Source organism: Heterodontus francisci, unplaced genomic scaffold, assembly GCF_036365525.1.
Source record: "Heterodontus francisci isolate sHetFra1 unplaced genomic scaffold, sHetFra1.hap1 HAP1_SCAFFOLD_756, whole genome shotgun sequence".
Lineage (NCBI taxonomy): Eukaryota > Metazoa > Chordata > Chondrichthyes > Heterodontiformes > Heterodontidae > Heterodontus > Heterodontus francisci.
In genome coordinates this window covers 295,368-318,778 of record NW_027141903.1, presented here as the reverse complement: position 1 = coordinate 318,778, position 23,411 = coordinate 295,368, and the positions used below count along the sequence as shown (strand labels likewise).

General features: G+C 45.9%; 1 protein-coding gene across 2 annotated transcripts in view; it reads left to right on the top strand.

Moving 5' to 3' along the window:
* LOC137365626 (probable carboxypeptidase X1) overlaps nucleotides 1–23,411 on the top strand; it is a 135,976-nt gene that overhangs the window by 22,000 nt on the left and 90,565 nt on the right. For both annotated transcript variants that reach the window (XM_068028004.1, XM_068028003.1), the window contains exon 3: nucleotides 14,395–14,518. In XM_068028004.1, coding sequence (XP_067884105.1) covers nucleotides 14,395–14,518 — 124 coding nt within the window. The remainder of the gene's footprint in view (nucleotides 1–14,394; nucleotides 14,519–23,411) is intronic.

The window sequence follows — 23,411 nt, the reverse complement described above, 5'->3', positions numbered from 1 at the left end:
GAACAGGCTCCAGAAGCTGGCCGAGCGCGTCTACCCTGAGGCACAGTGTGGCTTTCGTGCAGAGAGATCGACTATTGACATGCTGTTCTCCCTTCGTCAGACACAGGTGAAATGCCGCGAACAACAGATGCCCCTCTACATTGCTTTCATTGATCTCACCAAAGCCTTTGACCTCGTCAGCAGACGTGGTCTCTTCAGACCACTAGAAAAGATCGGATGTCCACCAAAGCTACTAAGTATCATCACCTCATTCCATGACAATATGAAAGGCACAATTCAACATGGTGGCTCCTCATCAGAGCCCTTTCCTATCCTGAGTGGTGTGAAACAGGGCTGTGTTCTCGCACCCACACTTTTTGGGATTTTCTTCTCCCTGCTGCTTTCACATGCGTTCAAATCCTCTGAAGAAGGAATTTTCCTCCACACAAGATCAGGGGGCAGGTTGTTCAACCTCGCCCGTCTAAGAGCGAAGTCCAAAGTACGGAAAGTCCTCATCAGAGAACTCCTCTTTGCTGACGATGCTGCTTTAACATCTCACACTGAAGAATGCCTGCAGAGTCTCATCGACAGGTTTGCGTCTGCCTGCAATGAATTTGGCCTAACCATCAGCCTCAAGAAAACGAACATCATGGGGCAGGATGTCAGAAATGCTCCATCCATCAATATTGGCGACCACGCTCTGGAAGTGGTTCAAGAGTTCACCTACCTAGGCTCAACTATCACCAGTAACCTGTCTCTAGATGCAGAAATCAACAAGCGCATGGGTAAGGCTTCCACTGCTATGTCCAGACTGGCCAAGAGAGTGTGGGAAAATGGCGCACTGACACGGAACACAAAAGTCCGAGTGTATCAGGCCTGTGTCCTCAGTACCTTGCTCTACGGCAGCGAGGCCTGGACAACGTATGCCAGCCAAGAGCGACGTCTCAATTCATTCCATCTTCGCTGCCTTCGGAGAATACTTGGCATCAGGTGGCAGGACTATATCTCCAACACAGAAGTCCTTGAAGCGGCCAACACCCCCAGCTTATACACACTACTGAGTCAGCGGCGCTTGAGATGGCTTGGCCATGTGAGCCGCATGGAAGATGGCAGGATCCCCAAAGACACATTGTACAGCGAGCTCGCCACTGGTATCAGACCCACCGGCCGTCCATGTCTCCGTTATAAAGACGTCTGCAAACGTGACATGAAATCGTGTGACATTGATCACAAGTCGTGGGAGTCAGTTGCCAGCATTCGTCAGAGCTGGCGGGCAGCCATAAAGACAGGGCTAAATTGTGGCGAGTCGAAGAGACTTAGTAGTTGGCAGGAAAAAAGACAGAGGCGCAAGGGGAGAGCCAACTGTGCAACAGCCCCAACAAACAAATTTCTCTGCAGCACCTGTGGAAGAGCCTGTCACTCCAGAATTGGCCTTTATAGCCACTCCAGGCGCTGCTTCACAAACCACTGACCACCTCCAGGCGCGTATCCATTGTCTCTCGAGAGAAGGAGGCCCAAAAGAAAAGAAGAAGTACATCTATACAAACATACCAACATACGAATTAGGAGCAGGAGTCGACTCCTCGGCCCCTCGAACCTGCTGCATCATTCAATAAGATCATGGCTGATCTGATTGTAGCCTACCCCCAATAACCTTTCACCCCCTTGCTTATCAAGAATCTATCTACCTCTGCCTTAAAAATATTCAAAGACTCTGCTTCCACCGCCTTTTGAGGAAGAGAATTCCAAAGACTCACAACCCTCTGAGGGAAAATATTTCTCCTCATCTCTGTCTTAAATGGGCGACCCCTTGTTTTTAAACAGTGACCCCTGGTTCTAGATTCTCCCACAAGGGGAAACATCCTTTCCACATCCACCCTGTCAACACCCCTCAGGATCTTATATGTTTCAATTGAGTGACCTCTTACTCTTCTAATCTCCAGCGGATACAAGCCTTGCCTGTCCAATATTTCCTCATAAGACAACCCACCCATTCCAGGTATTAATCTACAAAGAACAGTACAGCACAGGAACAGGCCATTCGGCCCTCCAAGCCTGATCTCGATGCCTGCCTGAACTAAAACCTTCTGCACTTCCGGGGACCGTATCCCTCTATTCCCATCCTATTCATATATTTGTCAAGATGTCTCTTAAACGTCTCTCTGGTACCTGCTTCTACCACCTCCCCCGGCAGCAAGTTCCAGGCACTCACCACCCTCTGTGTAAAAAACTTGCCTCGCACATCCCCTCTAAACTTTGCCCCTCTCACCTTAAACCTATGTCCCCCAGTAACTGACTCTTCCACCCTGGGAAAAAGCTTCTGACTATCCACTCTGTCCATGCCACTCATAACTTTGTAAACCTCTATCATGTCGCCCCTCCACCTCTGTCGTTCCAGTGAAAACAATCCGAGTTTATCCAACCTCTCCTCATAGCTAATGCCCTCCAGACCAGGCAACATCCTGGTAAACCTCTTCTGTACCCTCTCCAAAGCCTCCACGTCCTTCTGGTAGTGTGGCGACCCGAATTGCACGCAATATTCTAAGTGTGGCTTGACTAAAGTTCTGTACAGCTGCAGCATGACTTGCCTATTTTTATACTCTATGCCCCGACAGATGAAGGCAAGCATGCCGTATGCCTTCTTGACTACTTTATCCACCTCCGTTGCCACTTTCAGTGACCTGTGGATCTGTACGCCCAGAACTCTCTGCCTGTCAATACTCCTAAGGGTACTGCCATTTACTGTATACTTCCCACCTGCATTAGACCTTCCAAAATACATTACCTCACATTTGTCCGGATTAAACTCCATCTGCCATTTCTCCGCCCAAGTCTCCAACCGATCTATATCCTGCTGTATCCTCTGACAATCCTCATCATTATCCGCAACTCCACCAACCTTTGTGTCGTCCGCAAACTTACTAATCAGACCAGCTACATTTTCTTCCAAATCATTTATATATACTACAAACAGCAAAGGTCCCAGCACTGATCCCTGCGGAACACCACTAGTCACATCCCTCCATTCAGAAAAACACCCATCCACTGATACCCTCTGACTTCTATGACTGAGCCAGTTCTGTATCCATCTTGCCAGCTCACCTCTGATCCTGTGTGACTTCACCTTTTGTACCAGTCTGCCATGCAGACTTTACTAAAGTCCATATAGATAACATCCACTGCCCTTCCTTCATCAATCATCTTTGTCACTTCCTCAAAAAACGCAATCAAATTAGTAAGACACGACCTCCCCTTCACAAAACCATGCTGCCTCTCGCTAATAAGTTCGTTTGTTTCCAAATGGGAGTAAATCCTGTCCCGAATAATCCTTTCTAATAGTTTCCCTACCACTGACGTAAGGCTGACCGGCCAAAAATTTCCTGGATTATCCTTGCCACCATTCTTAAACAAAGGAACAACATTGGCTATTCTCCAGTCCTCTGGGATCTCACCTGTAGCCAATGAGGATGCAAAGATTTCTGACAAGGCCCCAGCAATTTCCTCCCTTGCCTCCCTCAGTATTCTGGGGTAGATCCCATCAGGCCCTGGGGACTTATCTACCTTAATGCTTTGCAAGACACCCAACACCACCTCCTTTTTGATAATGAGATAACTGAGCCTATCTGCACTCCCTTCCCTCGGCTCATCATCCACCAAGTCCTTCTCTTTGGTGAATACTGATGCAAAGTACTCATTTAGCACCTCGCCCATTTCCTTTGGCTCCACACATAGATTCCCATCTCTGTCCTTGAGTGGGCCAACCCTTTCCCTAGTTACCCTCTTGCTCTCTTTATACGTATAAAAAGCCTTGGGATTTTCCTTAATCCTCTTTGCCAATGACTTTTCATGACCCCTGTTAGCCCTTCTGACCCCTTGCTTAAGTTCCTTCCTACTGTCTTTATATTCCTCAAGGGATTCGTCTGTTCCCAGCCTTCCAGCCCTTATGAATGCTTCCTTTTTCTTTTTGACTCGGCTCACAATATCCCGCGTTATCCAAGGTTCCTGAAACTTGCCAAAGTTATCCTTCTTCCTCACAGGAACATGCTGGTCCTGGATTCTAATCAACTGACGTTTGAAAGACCATCATACCATTTCCCTTCATAATTGCTTGCTGTACCTGTATGTTAGCTTTCAGTGACACACAACAGAAGAACACAAGATAAAAGCAAAATACTGCGGATGCTGGAAATCTGAAACAAAAACAAGAAATGCTGGATTCACTCAGCAGGTCTGGCAGCATCTGTGGAAAGAGAAGCAGAGTTAACGTTTCGGGTCAGTGACCCTTCTTCGGAACTGACAAATATTAGAAAAGTCACAGATTATAAACAAGTGAGGTGGGGGTTGGGCAAGAGATAACAAAGGAGAAGGTGCAGATTGGACCAGGCCACATAGCTGACCAAAAGGTCACGGAGCAAAGGCAAACAATATGTTAATGGTGTGTTGAAAGACAAAGCATTAGTACAGATTAGGTGTGAATATACTGAATAATGAACAGCAGCAAGTGCAAACCTGAAGAAAAACAACCTGAAAAAATCAGTGGGTAAGCAAACTGAACAAACTAAGATGAAATGAAATAAATGCAAAAAAAGATTGTAAAAAATGTAAAAAGGAATGCAAAAAAAAAGGAAGAAAAAATAACTAAAAATGACTAAAAATGAAAGTAAAGTGGGGGGCTGTCATGCTCTGAAATTATTGAACTCAATGTTCAGTCCGGCAGGCTGTAGTGTGCCTAATCGGTAGATGAGATGCTGTTCCTCGAGCTTGCGTTGATGTTCACTGGAACACTGCAGCAATCCCAGGACAGAGATGTGAGCATGAGAGCAGGGGGGAGTGTTGAAATGGCAAGCAACCGGAAGCTCAGGGTCCTGCTTGCGGACTGAGCGGAGATGTTCCGCAAAGCGGTCACCCAGTCTGCGCTTGGTCTCCCCAATGTAGAGGGTGAAAGTAAAGTGGGGGGCTGTCATGCTCTGAAATTATTGAACTCAATGTTCAGTCCGGCAGGCTGTAGTGGCAGGCTGAAGAACACAAGAAGTAGGAGTAGGCCATTCAGCCCCTCGAGCTTGCCCTGCCATTCAATAAGATCATGGCTGATCTGTCCCAGGCCTTAACAACTCTTTCGGGCCTGCTCTGCATATCCCTCGACTCGCCGAGATTTCAAAAATCTATCTACCTCCTCCTTAAATACATTTAGTGATCTAGCCTCCACAACTCTCTGAGGTAGAGAATTCCAGAGATTCACCACCCTCTGAGAGAAGAAATTCCTTTGCATCTCAGTTTTAAATGTGTGACCCCTTATTCTCTAATTATGTCCCCTAGTTCAAGAATCCCCCCCGTCAGTGGAAACATCTTCTCAACATCTACCCTGTCAAGCCCCCTTAGAATCTTATATGTTTCTATAAGATTACCTCTCATTCTTATAAACTCCAATGAATAAAGGCCTGACCTGTTTGGTCGTTCTTGATAAGAAAATCCCTTCATCTCAGGACTCAGCCTAGTGAACCTTTTCTGAACTGCCTCCAATGCCAGTATATCATTCCTTAAATACGGGGACCAAAACTGTACACAGCACTCCAGGTGTGACCTCACCAACACCCTGTACAGTTGTAACAAGACTTCCCTGTTTTTAAACTCTAACCCCCTCGCAATAAAGGCCAAAATTCCATTTGCCTTATTAATTAATTGCTGCACCGACATGCTAACCTTTTGTGTTTCTTGCACAAGAACACCCAGATCACTCTGTACTGCAGTATTTTGTAGTTTTTCTCCATCTAAATAATAATCTGCCTTTTTATTCTTCGTACCAAAGTGGATTGCCTCACACTTTCCCACATTGAACTACATCTGCCAAGTTTTTGCCCATTCACTTAACTTATCTATATCCCTTTGCAGATTCTTTGTGTCCTCATCACAATATACCCTCCCACCTATTTTTGTATCGTCTGCAAATTTGGATACTCTACACTCTGTCCCTTCCTCCAAGTCATTAATATAGATAGTAAATAGTTGAGGCCCACTAGTTACGACTTTCTAACCTGTAAAAGACCCATTGATCCCAACTCTCTGCTTTCTGTGTGTTAGACAATCCTCAATCCATGCCAACACATTACCCCCAATACCCTGAGCTCTTATTTTGTGCAGTAACCTTTTATGTGGCACCTGATCAAATGTCTTCTAAAAATCCCCTTTATCCACTCTGCTTGTTATATCCTCAAAGAACTCTAATAAATTTGTCAAACATGATTTCCCTTTCATAAAACCATGTTGAGTCTGTTTGATTGCTTTATGTTTTTCAAAACATGCTATTTCTGCCTTAATAATAGACGCTAGCATTTTCCCAATGACTGATGTTAAGCTGACTTGTCTGTAGTTTCATAGAACAGTACAGCACAGTACAGGCCCTTCGGCCCACAATGTTGTGCCGAACATTTACCCTACTCTAAGATCAAACTAACTACCTACCCTTCATTCTACTATCATCCATGTACCGATCCAAGAGTCGCTTAAATGCCCCTAATGTATCTGCTTCTACTACCGCCGCTGGCAGTGCATTCCACGCACCCACCACTCTCTGTGTAAAGAACCTACCTCTGACATCTCCCCGAAACCTTCCTCCAATCACCTTAAAATTATGCCCCCTGGTGATAGCCCTTTCCACCCTGGGAAAAATTCTCTGACTATCCACTCTATCTATGCCTCTCATCATCTTGTACCCCTCTATCAAGTCACCTCACATCCTTCTCCGCTCCAACGAGAAAAGCACTAGCTCCCTCAATCTTTCTTCGCAGGACATGCCCTCCAGTCCAGGCAGCATCCTGGTAAATCTCCTCTGCACCCTCTCTAAAGCTTCCACATCCTTCCTATAATGAGGCGACCAGAACTGAACACAATATTCCAAGTGTGGTCGAACCAGGGCTTTATAGAGCTGCAGCATAACCTCGTGGCTCTTAAACTCAATTCCCCTGTTAATGAAAGCCAACACACCATACGCCTTCTTAACAACCCTATCAACTTGGGTGGCAACTTTGAGCGATCTATGGACATGGACCCCAAGATCCCTCTGTTCCTCCACACTACCAAGAATCCTGTCTTTAAGCCTGTATTCCGCATTCAAATTCGACCTTCCAAAATGAATCACTTCACACTTTTCCAGGTTGAACTCCATCTGCCACTTCTCAGCCCAGCTCTGCATCCTGTCAATGTCCCGTTGCAACCGACAACAGCCTTCCAGACTATCCACAACTCCAGCAACCTTCGTGTCATCGGCAAACTTGCTAACCCAGCCTTCCACTTCCTCATCCAAGTCATTTATAAAAATCACAAAGAGCAGAGGTCTCAGAACAGATCCTTGTGGAACACCACTGGTCACCGAGCTCCAGGCTGAATACTTTCCATCTACTACCACCCTCTGTCTTCTATGGGCCAGCCAATTCTGTATTCAGACAGCCAACTTTCCCTGAATCCCATGCCTCCTTACTTTCTGAATGAGCCTACCATGGGGAACCTTATCAGACGCCTTGCTAAAATCCATATACACCACATCCACTGCTCTTCCTTCATCAATGTGTTTTGTTACAGCTTCAAAGAATTCAATAAGGCTTGTGAGGCATGACCTGCCCCTCACAAAGCCATGCTGACTGTCTCTAATCAAACCATGCTTTTCCAAATAATCAGAAATCCTGTCTCTCAGAATCCTCTCCAATAATTTGCCCACTACCGACGTAAGACTGACTGGTCTATAATTCCCAGGGTTATCCCGATTCCCTTTCTTGAACAAGAGAACAACATTTGCCATCCTTCAATCATCCGGTACTACTCCAGTGGACAGTGAAGGCGCAAAGATCATCGCCAAAGGCGCAGCAATCTCTTCCCTCGCTTCCCGTAATATCCTTGGGTATATCCTGTCTGGCCCCGGGGACTTATCTGTCCTCATATCATTCAATATTTCCAGCACATTCTCCCTCTTAACATCAACCTGTTCGAACATATCAGCCTGTTCCACGCTGTCCTCACAAACGACCAGGTCCCTCTCACTAGTGAATACTGAAGCAAAGTATTCATTTAGGACCTCCCCTACCTCCTCCGACTCCAGGCACAAGTTCTCTCCACTATCCCTGATCGGCCCTACCCTCACTCTGGCCATCCTCTTGTTCCTCACATAAGTGTAGAACGCCTTGGGATTTTCCTTAATCCTACCCGCCAAGACTTTTTCATGTCACCTTCTAGCTCTCCTAAGTGCATTCTTCAGTTCCTTCCTGGCTACCTTGTAATCCTCTGGAGCCCTGTCTGATCCTTGCTTCCTCAACCTTAAGTAAGCTTCCTTCTTCCTCTTGACTAGCTGTTCCACATCACTTGTCATCCAAGGTTCCTTCACCCTACCATCCCTTCCTTGCCTCATCGGGACAAACCTATCCAGCAGTCGCAGCAAGTGCTTCCTAAACAACCTCTACATTTCTGTCGTGCATTTCCCTGAGAACATCTGTTCCCAATTTATGCTCCCCAGTTCCTGCCTAATAGCATTGTAATTCCCCCTCCCCCAATTAAATATTTTCCCATCCCGTCTGCTCCTGTCCCTCTCCATGACTATAGTAAAGGTCAGGGAGTTGTGATCACTATCACCGAAATGCTCTCCCACCGAGAGATCTGCCACCTGGCCTGGTTCGTTGCTAAGCACCAAGTCCAACATAGCCTCCCCTCTAGTCGGCCTATCTACATATTGAGTCAGGAAACCTTCCTGGACACACCTGACAAAAACTGCTCCATCCAAACTATTTGCACTGAGGAGGTTCCAATCAATATTAGGGAAGTTGAAGTCACCCATGACAACAACCCTGTTACTTCTGCACCTTTCCAAAATCTGCCTCCCAATCTGTTCCTCCATGTCTCTGTTGCTATTGGGGGGTCAATAGAAAACTCCCAACAAAGTGACTGCTCCTTTCCTGTTTCTGACTTCCACCCATAATGACTCAGTAGACAAACCCTCCTCGACGACCTCCCTTTCTGCAGCTGTGATACTATCCCTGATTAGCAATGCCACTCCCCCACCTCTTTTACCTCCCTCCCTATTCCTTTTGTAACATCTAAACCCCGGAACATCCAACATCCATTCCTGCCCCTGTGATATCCACGTCTCCGTAATGGCCACAACATCGTAGCTCCAAGTACTGATCCATGCTCTAAGTTCATCACCCTTATTCCTGACACTTCTTGCGTTAAAATAGACACACTTCAACCCATCATACTGGCTGCAACTTTGCCCTGTCAACTGTCTAACCTTCCTCACAGACTCTCTGCACTCTGTATCTTCCTGTTCAACAGCTACCCCATCCACTGATCCGTGGCTCCGGTTCCCATCCCCCTGCCAAACTAGTTTAAACCCTCCCGAAGAGCTCTAGCAAACCTCCCGCCCAGGATATTGGTACCCCTCCAGTTCAGATGCAACCCGTCCTTCTTGTACAGGTCCCACCTTCCCCAGAAGGTATCCCAATGATCCACATATCTGAAGCCCTCCCTCCTACACCAGTTCTGTAGCCACGTGTTCAGCTGCACTCGCTCTCTGTTTCTAGCCTCACTAGCACGTGGCACCGGTAACAATCCTGAGATTACTACTCTGCTCGTCCTGCCTTTCAGCTTCCAACCTAACTCCCTATATTCGCTTTTCAGGTCCTCATCCCTTTTTCTAGCTATGTCATTGGTACCGATATGTACCACGACCTCTGGCTGCTCCCCCTCCCCCTTAAGAATCCTGTAGACTCGATCCGAGACATCCCTGACCCTGGCACCCGGGAGGCAACATACCATCCGGGAGTCTCGTTTGCGACCACAGAATCTCCTGTCTGTTCCTCTAACCATTGAATCTCCGATCACTATCGCTGTCCTATTCTCCCCCTTCCCTTCTGAGCCACTGAGCCAGGCTCAGTGCCAGAGACCTGGCCACTGTGGCTTTCCTCTGGTAGGTCGTCCCCCCCAACCGTATCCAAAACGGTATACGTATTATTGAGGGGAACGGCCACAGGGGATCCCTGCACTGTGCGCCTATTCCCTTTCCCTCCCACTGCTTTCTGTCTCCCTCCTTTCTTGAATAGGGGTGTCACATTAGCGGTTTTCCAGTCTGCTGGTACCCTTCCGGAATCCAGTGAGTTTTGGTATATTATGACCAATGCCTCCACTATCTCTGCAGCCACTTCTTTTAAAACCCTTGGCTGCAGGCCATCCGGTCCTGTCGACTTGTCTGTCTTTAGTCCCATCAGTTTGACAAGCACCTTTTCCCACGTGATAGAGATTGTTACAAGTTCCTCCCTCCCATTTACACCTTGTTCATCTATTATTGTTGGGATGTTTATAGTGTCCTCCACCGTGAAAACCGATGCAAAATATTGGTTTAAATTATCTGCCATTTCCCTGTTCCCTGTTATTAATTCCCCAGTCTCATCCTCTCAGGGCCCCACACTTACTTTAACTTCTCTCTTCCTTCTACTATACCCATAGAAGCTCTTACTGTTTGTTTTTATATTTCTTGCTAATTTACTCTCATATTCAATTTTTTCTCTCTTTATTAGTTTTTTAGTCATCTGCTGCTAGTTTCTAAAAAATTCCCAATCCTCTGGCCTACCCCTCGTTTTCACCGCTTTGTACACCTTTGTTTTTGTTTTGATATTCTCCTTAACTTCCTTTGTTATCCACGGGTGGTTCATCGTTCTCTTCGAGTCCTTCCTTCTGACCGGAATAAATGTTTGCTGAGTGTTATGAAATATCTGTTTAAAAGTCTGCCACTGCTCATCTACTGACTTCCCCTGTAGTCTATCTTCCCAGCCCGCTTTAGACAACTCTGTCTTCATACCTCTGTAATTGCCCTTGTTTAAGTTGAAGACACTGGTTTGAGACCCGAGTTGCTCACCCTCAAACTGAACTTGAAATTCTTCCATGTTATGATCACTTCCCCCTAAAGGATCTTTAACTAAGAGATCTCTTATTAATCCTCCCTCATTACACAATACCAAATCTAAAATAGCCTGTTCCCGGGTAGGTTCTGTAATGTATTGTTCGAAGGAACAATCCCTGAGGCACTCTACAAATTCGTCTTCCATGTTACCCTTGCCAATTTGAACAAATTTATTTGAACACATGAACAAGGACACCCAGGTCCCTTAAAACATCAACAGTTCCCAATCTCTCACCATTTAAGAAATACTCTGCATTTCTGTTTTTCTGACCAAAGTGCATAACTTCACATTTTTCCACGTTATATTCCATCTGCCATGTTCTTGCCCACTCACGTAGGAACATAGGAGCAGGAGTAGGCCATTCAGCCCATTGAGCCTGCTCCACCATTCAGTACGATCATGGCTGATCATTCACTTCAATGCCTTTTCCCCACACTATCCTCATATCCCCTTTATTTCATTGGTATTTAGAAATCTGTCAATCTCTGCTTTAAACATACTCAATGACTGAGCTTCCACAGCCCTCTGGGGTAGAGAATTCCAAAGATTCACAAACCTCTGAGTAAAGAATTTTCTCCTCATCTCTGTCCTAAGTGGCTTCTCCCTTATTTTGAAATTGTGTCCCCTGGTTCTAGACTCCCCAACCAGGGGAAACATCTTACCTGCATCTACCCTGTCTATCCCTTTAAGTATTTTGTAGGTTTCAATGAGATCACCTCTCAACAAGGTTATCAATTAACCCTTTCTCATTACATGATACTAGTTCTAAAGTTGCCTGTTCTCTAGTCGGTTCCTCAACATACTGCTCTGGAAAATCATCCCCAACAGACTCCAGAAATAGTCCTCCTCAGCATTAGTGCTCATTAGGTTTACCCAGTCTATACGCAGATTGAAGTCACCCATGATTATTATATTACCCATGCTGCATGCTTCTTTAATCTCCTGATTACTATCATGCCCCACACTACCGCTACTGTTTGGTGGCCTATAAACAACTCCTACCAATGTTTGCTGCCTCTTGCTGTTTCTTAGCTCCAGCCAAACAGATTCCACATTTTATTCTTCTGATCTGAGATCCTCTCTTATTAATGTACTGATCCCATCTCTTATTATCAGTGCAACACCACCTCCTCTTCCTTTTTGCCTAAATCCCCTGGTCCAGGGGATTTATCAACCTTCAATCCTGTTAATTTTCGAGTATTACCTCTTTATGAATACTAATTCATTCAGTTCCTCATTTTTACAAGTCCCTTGGTTCCCGAGTATTTCTGAGAGATTTTCTGTATCTTCCTCTGTGAAGACAGACACAAAGTAATTGTTTAGGTGATCCACTATTTCCCTATTCTCCATTATAAATTCTCCTGTCTTCACCTGTAATGGGCCCACATTTGTCCTTGTTAATCTCAGAATTGTTACAGTGCAGAAGGAGGCCATTCGGCCCATCATGTCCCACCGGCTCTCCAAATGAGCAACTCCCTCTGTTCCATTCCCCTGCCTTCTCCCCATAACCCTACACATTCTTCCTTTTCATATAACTGCCTAATTCCCTTTTGAATGCTTCAATTGAACCTGCCTCCACCACGTTCTCAGGCAGCGCATTCCAGACCTTAACTACTCACTGTGTGAAAAAGTTTTTCCTCATGTCACTTTTGCTTCTCTTACCAAATACTTTAAACCTGTGGCCTCTCATTCTCGATCCTTTCACAAGTGGGAACAGTTTCTCTCTATCTTCTCTGTCCAGACCCCTCATGATTTTGAATACCTCTATCAAATCACTTCTCAGCCTTCTCTTCTCCAAGGAAAACTGTCCTAACTTCTCCAATCTATCTTCATAACTGAAATTCCTCATTTCTGGCAACATTTTTAGCCACTTCCTTTGATCTAACATAAAAGCAAATACTGCAGATGCTGGAAATCTGAAATAAAAACAATAAAGTGCTGGAAATACTCAGCGGGTCTGGCAGCATCTGTGGAGAGAGAAACAGAGTTAACGTTTCAGGTTAGTGACCCTTCTTCAGAACTGGCAAGCGTATCTGATCCGTTGGTTATGGGATCGCTTAGCTCTGTCTATCAAATGCTGTTTACGCAGTTTGGCACGCAGATAGTCCTGGTTTGTAGCTTTACCAGGTTGACACCTCATTTTGAGGTATGCCTGGTGCTGCTCCTGGCATGCCCTCCTGCACTCTTCATTGAACCAGGGTTTGTCTCCTGGCTTGATGGTAATGGTAGAGTGGGGGATATGCCGGGCCATGAGGTTATAGATTGTAGTTGAGTACAATTCTGCTGCTGCTGATGTCCCACAGCGCCTCATGGATGCCCAGTTTTGAGCTGCCAGATCTGTTCTGAATCTATCCCATTTAGCACGGTGATGGTGCCACACAACACGATGGACGGTATCCTCAATGTGAAGACAGGGCTTCATCTCCACAAGGACTGTGCGGTGGTCACTTCTACCAATACTGTCATGGACAGAAGCATCTGCGACAGGCAAATTGGTGAGGACGAGGTGGACGAGGTCAATTATGTTTTTCTCTCGTGTTGGTTCCCTCACCACCTGCCGCAGACCCAGTCTAGCAGCTATGTCCTTTAGGGCTCGGTCAGTAGTGGTGCTACCGAGTCACTCTTGGTGACGGGCATTGATGTCTCCCACCCAGAGTACATTCTGTGCCCCTTGCTACCCTCAGTGCTTCTTCCAATTGCTGTTCAACATGGAGGAGTACTAATTCATCAGCTGAGGCGGGTGCAGTCGGTGGTAATCAGCAGGAGGTTTCCTTGCCCATGTTTGACCTGCTGCCATGAGACTTCATGGGAGTCAATTTTGAGCACTCCCAGGACAACTCCCTCCCGACTGTATACCACTGTGCCGCCACCTCTGGTAGGTTTGTTCTGACAGCTGGACAGGACATACCCAAGGATAGTGAGTGAGGAGTCTGGGACATTATCTGTAAGGTATGATTTGGTGAGTATGCTTGACTAGTCTGTGGAACAGCTCTCCCAATTGTTGTGAGGATGACTTTGTAGGGTCAGCAGTGCAGACTGTCCCTTTGTCATTTCCGATGCCGGGTGGTCTGTCCAGTTTTATTTTTATCAGACTTTTCTGTAGCCGTTTGATACAACTGAGTGGCTTGCTCGGCCATTTCAGAGGGAAGTTAAGAGTGAACCACATCGCTTTGTATCTGGAGTCACATGTAGGCCAGACTGGGTAAGGACGACAGATTCCCTTCCCTAAAGGACATTCGTGAACCAGATGGATTTTTATAACAATCCGGTAATTTCATGATTGTTATTGTTGAGCATAGCATTTTATTCCAGATTTATTATTTGAATTTCAATTTCCCAGCTGCCATGTTGGGATGCAAATTGTCCTGGAATTCCCACACGGAATAAGATGTGTAATCCACAGGACTGACATTGTTGTTGTCGATGTCCCCTTCCCATTTTCCCTGAGGTTGATGTTTTATTTCTTGTCTCCCAGGTAATGAGGGATATTCGCAGGCAGTGTCCCAACATCACACGGACTTACAGCATCGGCAAGAGTTATCAGGGCCTCAAAATATACGTCATGGAAATATCGGATAACCCGGGTGTTCACGAGCTGGGTGAGTGTGTGCAACCCGCGGTACCCAGTGAGCGTGTAACCTGAGCTGGCTGAGTGTGCAACCCAGGTGATACCCAGTGAGTGTGTAACCCGAGGGTTACACAGTGATTGTCAATTGTGGGGGTACCCAGTGAGTGTGTAACCCGGGTGTACCTCGTGAATGTGTAACCTGGGAATACACAGTGAGTAGGTCACCAGAGGGTACCCGGTGATTGTTTAACCAGAGATATACCTGCCCCCAGCTCCTGTACACTGGGCACTGGATATTGAACACAAGAACACAAGAATTAGGAGCAGGAGTAGACCATATGGTCATCAAGCCAGCTCCGCCATTCAAAACGATCATAGCTGATCTTGGTCTTCAACTCCACTTTCACACCTGCTTCCCATATCCCTTGATTCCCCGAGACACCAGAAATCTGTCTATCCCAGCCTTAAATATATTCAACAATGGAGCATCCACAACCATCTAGGATAGAGAATTCCAAAGATTCACAACCCTCTGAGTGAAGTGAATGATTGGCCCGTAATCCTGTGACTGTGCCCCTGTGTTTTAAATTCCCCGACCAGCAGAAATAATCTCTCCGTGTCTACCCTATCCAGCCCCTTCAGAATCTTGTATGTTTCAATGAGATCACCTCTCATTCTTCTAAACTCCAAAGAATACAGGCCCAATTTACTTAGTCTCTCATCATAAGACAACCCCTCATCCCAGGGACCAATCTAGTGAACCTTCGCTGCACTGCCTCCAATGCAAGTATATCCTTTCTTAATTGTGGAGACCAAAACTGCACACAATATTCCAGATGTGCTCTCACCAAAACCCTGTACAATTATAGCAATACTCCCTTATTCCTGTACTCAGATCCTCTTGCAATAAAGGCCATCATGCCATTTGCCTTCCAAATTGCTTGCTGTACCTGCGTGTTATCTTTCTGTGTTCCTTGTGTCATGGATTTGTAATTATTTTTCTCCTTGGATTAAAAACTGTGTGTGTGCCTTTAAGACTCTGTTAAAAACAGTGCACCTTTAAGGGGGAGAAGGTTCTGGAGATACAATGTGCCACAGATGCATTTTTGTTACCCTGGGCAACAGCAGGAGAGAGAGAGGTCACATGGTAATGTTTCCACTAGGCTATGTGTGGAACTGGCAGAAACCAGTTAAAATCAATTAGTTTTGAGAGACTTTCCAGCGAAGCAAACTGAAGAGAAGAAAGCTGTCTATTTTCTCACAGCAAAAATTTTACAAGGGGCTACAAGCCAAGTTAATTCCTTAAGTAAAGAAGAAAAGCCTTCTTTTTCAAGAAACCATTTATATTGCTGTGCTCATCATTCAAAGAACTGTTTAATGCTTGCTGCAGCCAAAGAGTTGAATGTCTATCTACTGAAGGTCTATTTTCATCAAATCCACGTGAAAACTTTGAGTGACCGTTGAATATTTTCAGATTAGAAGAGCTCATCCATCAGGAACGTAACCTACAAAAACTTACTTATTTTCTTTATTGGTACAATTTAAGCTTGTTATGGAGAAAGAAATAGACAAGTTGCAAAAAACGGTTTTGGATTGGGGGAGAGGGAATTTTAGTGAAATAAGGCAGGATCTGGCCAAGGTAGACTGGAAAGAGTTACTTGTTGGGAAATCTACAGAAGAGCAGTGGGGGGCATTCAAAAAGGAAATGGGGAGGGTATAGGCCCAACATGTTCCCTCTAGGGTAATAGGTAGGAGCAACAAGCCCAGAGAACCATGGATGACCAGAAACATTCAGGGTACGATGAGAAGGAAAAGAGAGGCTTTTAGCAAATACAAGGAGAGCAAATCAATGGAAGCATTAGTGGAGTACAGAAAATGTAGGATGGAGCTTAAGAAAGCAATTAGGAGAGCAAAGAGGGGATATGGGAAAGCTCTGGCTGGTAAAAGTAGGGAAAATCCCAAGATATTCTATAAGTATATCAATGGGAAGAGGATAACCAGGGAAAGAGTAGGACCCATTAGGGACCAAGGGGGAAATCTGTGGGTGGAGCCAGAGGACATTGGTAGGGTGTTGAATGAATACTTCACATCTGTCTTCACCCAAGAGAATGAGGATGTAGATATGGAACTTAGAGAGAGACTGTGAGGTTCTTGAGCAAATTGTCATAGGGAGTGACAAGGTATTGGAGGTTTTGGAAGTCTTAAAAGTGGACAAATCTCCAAGTCCAGACAATTTGTGTCCCAGGATGCTGTGGAAGGCGAGGGTGGAGATTGCAGGGGCTCTGACCCTAATTTTTAATTCCTCTCTGGCCACGGGGGAGGTGCCAGAGGACTGGAGAACAGCTAATGTGGTCCCACTATTCAAGAAAGGTTGTAGATATAAGCCAGGGAACTACAGACCAGTGAGTCTCACGTCAATGGTAGGGAAACTATTGGAGCAAATTCTGAAGGAGAGAATCTATCTCCACTTGGAGAGGCAAAAGTTGATTAGGAATAGTCAGCATGGCTTTGTCAGAGGGAGGTCATGCCTCACAAATTTGATTGAATTTTTTGAGCATGTGACCAGGTGTGTAGATGAGGGTAGTGCAGTTGATGTAGTTTACATGGATTTCAGCAAAGCCTTTGACAAGGTCCCACATGGGAGACTTATCAAGAAAGCAAATGTACATGGGATACAAGCTAACTTGATAAGGTGGATTCAAAATTGGCTTAGCTGTAGGAGACAGAGAGTGATGACAGACGGCTGTTTTAGTGACTGGAAGCCAGTGTCCAGTGGCGTACCACAGGGATCTGTGCTGGGTCCCCTATTGTTTGTCATTTATATAAACGACATAGATGACTATGTGGGGGGTAGGATCAGTAAGTTCGCGGATGACACAAAGATTGGCCGAGTGGTTAACAGTGAGGTGGAGTGTCTTAGGTGACAGGAAGATATAGACGGGACGGTCAAATGGGCAGAAAAGTGGCAGATAGAATTTAATGCTGAAAAGTGTGAGGTGATGCACTTTGGAAGGAGTAATGTGACATGGAAGTATTCAATGAATGGCCTGAGACTGGGAAGTTCCGAGGAACAAGGGGAACTTGGCGTGTTTGTCCATAGATCTCTGAAGGTAGAAGGGCAGGTTAATAGGGTGGTGAAAAAGGCATATGGGACACTTGCCTTTATCAATCGAGGCATAGATTACAAAAGCAGGGAGGTCATGTTGGAGTTGTATAGAACTTTGGTAAGGCCACAGCTGGAGTACTGTGTGCAATTCTGGTCGCCACATTATAGGAAGGATGTGATTGCATTGGAGGGGGTGCAGAGGCGATTCACCAGGATGTTGCCTGGGATGGAACATTTAAGCTGTGAGGAGAGGTTGGATAGGCTTGGGTTGTTTTCACTGGAGCAGAGAAGACTGAGGGGTGACCTGATAGAGGTGTACAAGATTATGAGGGGCATGGACAGGGTGGATAGGGAGCAGCTGTTCCCCTTAGTTGAAGGGTCAGTTACGAGGGGTCACAAGTTTAAGGTGAGGGGCAGGAGGTTTAAGGGGGATTTGAGGAAGAACTTTTTTACCCAGAGGGTGGTGACGGTCTGGAATGCCCTGCCTGGGAGGGTGGTCGAGGCGGGTTGCCTCACATCCTTTAAAAAGTACCTGGATGAGCACTTGGCACGTCATAACATTCAAGGCTGTGGGCCAAGTGCTGGCAAATGGGATTAGGTAGACAGGTCAGGTGTTTTAATGCATCGGTGCAGACTCGATGGGCCGAAGGGCCTCTTCTGCACTGTATTATTCTGTGATTCTGTGATTAAGAGACAGCTAATTTTTAAAAAACTCAATTTTTCAAACCAGTTAAGTGTTAGTTTTTGGGTGTGTGTGTGTGAATGCAGGAGTTAGGTTAAGACAAGTTATAAGGTCTTTAGACATAGATTTATCTTAATAGTGTTTAAGATTTAGGTTTTTTTAAAATAGTTAATTTGTTGTTGTCTGAAGATATCTGTTTCATTCTGGGGTTACTAGAATGTTTAATTTAGCTGTTTTCTGATTGAATGTGAAAGCTTAATAATATGTTGTGACCTGTGGACTAATGGGATTGAATTGACTCTGCATTTCTCCCACCACGGTCATAACACTTGTAACAAACACACCCAGGTCTCTTTGAACATTGACACCAGTCTTGAGGATTGGGAGCAGTTTAGAATTCAGAAAAGGAGGACAAAGAGATTGATTAAGTGGGGGAAAATAGAGTATGAGAGTAAACTTGCGGGGAACATAAAAACTGACTGTAAAAGCTTCCATAAATATGCCCTGGAAATAGTGGATGCATTGGTGGGCATCTTCCAGAATTCTATAGACTCTGGAGCAGTTCCTACAGATTGGAGGGTGGCAAATGTAACCCCACTATTTAAAAAAGGGAGAGAAAAAAACAGGGAACTACAGACCAGTTAGCCTTACATCAATATTGGGGAAATTGCTAGAGTCTATTATAAAGGATGTGATAACAGAACACCTGGAAAGCATAAACGGGATTGGACAAAGTCAGCATGGGTTTACGAAAGGGAAGGCATGCTTAACAAATCTACTGGAGTGTTTTGAGGATGTAACTAGTAGAGTAGATAAGGGAAAACCAGTGGATGTGGTGTATTTGGATTTTCAGAAGGCTTTTGATCAGGTCCCACATAAGAGGTTAGCGTGCAAAATTAAAGCACATGGGATTGGGGGTAATAGAACAAGAAAAGAACAAAGAACAGTACAGCACAGGAACAGGTCATTCAGCCCTCCAAGCCTGCGCCGATCTTGATGCCTGCCTAAACTTGCCTGCCTAAACTAAAACCTTCTGCACTTCCGGGGTCCGTATCCCTCTATTCCCATCCTATTCATGTATTTGTCAATATACTGGCATGGATTGAGAATTGGTTGACAGGAAACAGAGAGTTGGAATAAACGGGTCTTTTTCTGAGTGGCAGGCAGTGACTAGTGGGGTACCGCAGGAATCAGTGCTTGGGCCCCAGCTATTCACAATATATATTAATGACTTGGGTGAGGGTACTAAGTGCAACATTTCCAAGTTTGCAGACAACACAAAGCTGGGGGAGGGGGGGAATGTGAGCTGTGAGGAGGATGTAAAGAGGATGTGTGATTTGGACAAGTTGGGTGAATGGGCAAATGCATGGCAGATGCAGTATAACATGGATAAATGTGAGGTTATCCACTTTGGTTGTAAAAACAAAAAAGCAGATTATTATCTGAATGGTGATAGATTGGGAAAGGGGGAGGTGCAACGAGACCTGGGTGTCCTTGTGCACCAGTCGCTGAAAGCAAGCATTCAGGTGCAGCAAGCAGTTAGGAAGGCGAATGGTATGTTGGCCTTCATTGCAAGAGGATTTGAGTACAGGAGCAAGGATGGCTTACTGCAGTTATACAGGGCCTTGGTGAGACCACATCTGGACTATTGTGTGCAGTTTTGGTCTCCTTATCTGAGGAAGGATGTTCTTGCTATGGAGGGAGTGCAAAGAAGATTTACTAGGCTGATTCCTGAGATGGCAGGATTGACATATAAGGAGAGATTGGGTTGACAGGCCTATATTCACTAGAGTTTAGAAGAATGAGAGGGGATCTCATAGAAACCTATAAAATTCCAACAGGACTAGACAGGCGAGATGCAGGGAGGATGTTCCTGATGGCTGGGGAGTCCAGAACCAGGGGTCACAGTCTCAGGATACAGGGTATACCATTTAGAACCAAGATGAGAAATTTCTTCACTCAGAGGGTAGTGAACCTGTGGAATTCTCTACAGCAGAAGGCAGTGGAGGCCAAGTCATTAAATATATTCAAGAAAGAGATAGATATATTAAGACCAAAGGGATCAAGGGATATGGGGAGAAAGCAGGAACAGGACACTAAATTAGATGATCAGCCATGATCATAATGAATGGTGGAGCAGGCCTGAAGGGCCAAATGGCCTACTCCTGCTCCTATTTTCTGTGTTTCTATAACTTCATAAATGCCAATATTATACTCCATCTGCCATCTTGTTGCCCACTCACTTACCCTGTCTATATCTCTTTACAGCCTCTCTGTGTCCTCCCCACAGTTTACCTTTCCACCTACCTTTGTATCATCAGTAAACTGAGATACATTACTCTCTGTGTCTTCATTGAAGTCATTAATATAGATTGTAAATAGCTGAGGTCCCAGCACTGATTCTTGTGGCCAAGTTGAAAATGCCCTGTTTGTGCCCACTCTTTGCTTCCTGTCCATTAACCAATTCTCTATCTGTGGTAATATTCTTTTGGGCCTCCTTATCTCGAGAGACAATGGATACGCGCCTGGAGGTGGTCAGTGGTTTGTGAAGCAGCGCCTGGAGTGGCTATAAAGGCCAATTCTGGAGTGACAGGCTCTTCCACAGGTGCTGCAGAGAAATTTGTTTGTTGGGGCTGTTGCACAGTTGGCTCTCCCCTTGCGCCTCTGTCTTTTTTCCTGCCAACTACTAAGTCTCTTCGACTCGCCACAATTTAGCCCTGTCTTTATGGCTGCCCGCCAGCTCTGGCGAATGCTGGCAACTGACTCCCACGACTTGTGATCAATGTCACACGATTTCATGTCGCGTTTGCAGACGTCTTTATAACGGAGACATGGACGGCCGGTGGGTCTGATACCAGTGGCGAGCTCGCTGTACAATGTGTCTTTGGGGATCCTGCCATCTTCCATGCGGCTCACATGACCAAGCCATCTCAAGCGCCGCTGACTCAGTAGTGTGTATAAGCTGGGGATGTTGGCCGCTTCAAGGACTTCTGTGTTGGAGATATAGTCCTGCCACCTGATGCCAAGTATTCTCCGAAGGCAGCGAAGATGGAATGAATTGAGACGTCGCTCTTGGCTGGCATACGTTGTCCAGGCCTCGCTGCCGTAGAGCAAGGTACTGAGGACACAGGCCTGATACACTCGGACTTTTGTGTTCCGTGTCAGTGCGCCATTTTCCCACACTCTCTTGGCCAGTCTGAACATAGCAGTGGAAGCCTTACCCATGCGCTTGTTGATTTCTGCATCTAGAGACAGGTTACTGGTGATAGTTGAGCCTAGGTAGGTGAACTCTTGAACCACTTCCAGAGCGTGGTCGCCAATATTGATGGATGGAGCATTTCTGACATCCTGCCCCATGATGTTCGTTTTCTTGAGGCTGATGGTTAGGCCAAATTCATTGCAGGCAGACGCAAACCTGTCGATGAGACTCTGCAGGCATTCTTCAGTGTGAGATGTTAAAGCAGCATCGTCAGCAAAGAGGAGTTCTCTGATGAGGACTTTCCGTACTTTGGACTTCGCTCTTAGACGGGCAAGGTTGAACAACCTGCCCCCTGATCTTGTGTGGAGGAAAATTCCTTCTTCAGAGGATTTGAACGCATGTGAAAGCAGCAGGGAGAAGAAAATCCCAAAAAGTGTGGGTGCGAGAACACAGCCCTGTTTCACACCACTCAGGATAGGAAAGGGCTCTGATGAGGAGCCACCATGTTGAATTGTGCCTTTCATATTGTCATGGAATGAGGTGATGATACTTAGTAGCTTTGGTGGACATCCGATCTTTTCTAGTAGTCTGAAGAGACCACGTCTGCTGACGAGGTCAAAGGCTTTGGTGAGATCAATGAAAGCAATGTAGAGGGGCATCTGTTGTTCACGGCATTTCTCCTGTATCTGACGAAGGGAGAACAGCATGTCAATAGTCGATCTCTCTGCACGAAAGCCACACTGTGCCTCAGGGTAGACGCGCTCGGCCAGCTTCTGGAGCCTGTTCAGAGCGACTCGAGCAAAGACTTTCCCCACTATGCTGAGCAGGGAGATTCCACGGTAGTTGTTGCAGTCACCGCGGTCACCTTTGTTTTTATAGAGGGTGATGATGTTGGCATCGCGCATGTCCTGGGGTACTGCTCCCTCGTCCCAGCACAGGCATAGCAGTTCATGTAGTGCTGAGAGTATAGCAGGCTTGGCACTCTTGATTATTTCAGGGGTAATGCTGTCCTTCCCAGGGGCTTTTCCGCTGGCTAGGGAATCAATGGCATCACTGAGTTCCGATTTGGTTGGCTGTATGTCCAGCTCATCCATGACTGGTAGAGGCTGGGCTGCATTGAGGGCAGTCTCAGTGACAGCATTCTCCCTGGAGTACAGTTCGAGGTAGTGCTCAACCCAGCGGTCCATCTGTTTGCGTTGGTCAGTGATTATGTCCCCCGATTTAGATTTGAGGGGGGTGATCTTCTTGATGGTTGGCCCAAGAGCTCTCTTCATGCCATCATACATTCCTCTGATGTTTCCGGTGTCTGAGGCCAGCTGAATATGACTGCATAGGTGTTGCCAGTAGTCGTTTGCGCAACGCCTAGCTGTTCTTTGTGCAGTACTTCTGGCTGCTTTAAGTGCTGCGGATGTTAAATCGCTGGGGGCTTTCTTGTAGTTCAAAAGTGCAATGCGCTTAGCGGCTATGACAGGTTCCAGCTCTTCATTATGAGATTGAAACCAGTCTGCATTTCTCTTCACACTTTTGCCGTAGGTGGTCAAAGCTGACTCATAGATGGCGTCTCTGATGTGGGCCCACTTGGTCTCAGCATCCCCTGTGGGAGTGTTTTGAAGGGCTGTTACAAGTGAATTTAGAAATTTTTGTAACAGCTGTGGGTGAGAAATTCTGCTCGTGTTGATGCGCGGGTGGCCCTTCTGCTTGGAATGATGCAACTTCTTTGGTCTGAGTCTAACCTTGCTGCACACCAGGGAGTGGTCGGTGTCACAGTCCGCACTGTGGAAGCTGCGTGTGATTTGAACACTGTTTAAGGCGGCTCGCCTTGTGACAATGAGGTCTAGCTGGTGCCAACGACGTGATCTTGGGTGCCTCCATGAAACCTGGTGACAGGGTTTAGTGTGAAAGAACGAGTTGGTGATGCAGAGGTTATGATAGGTACA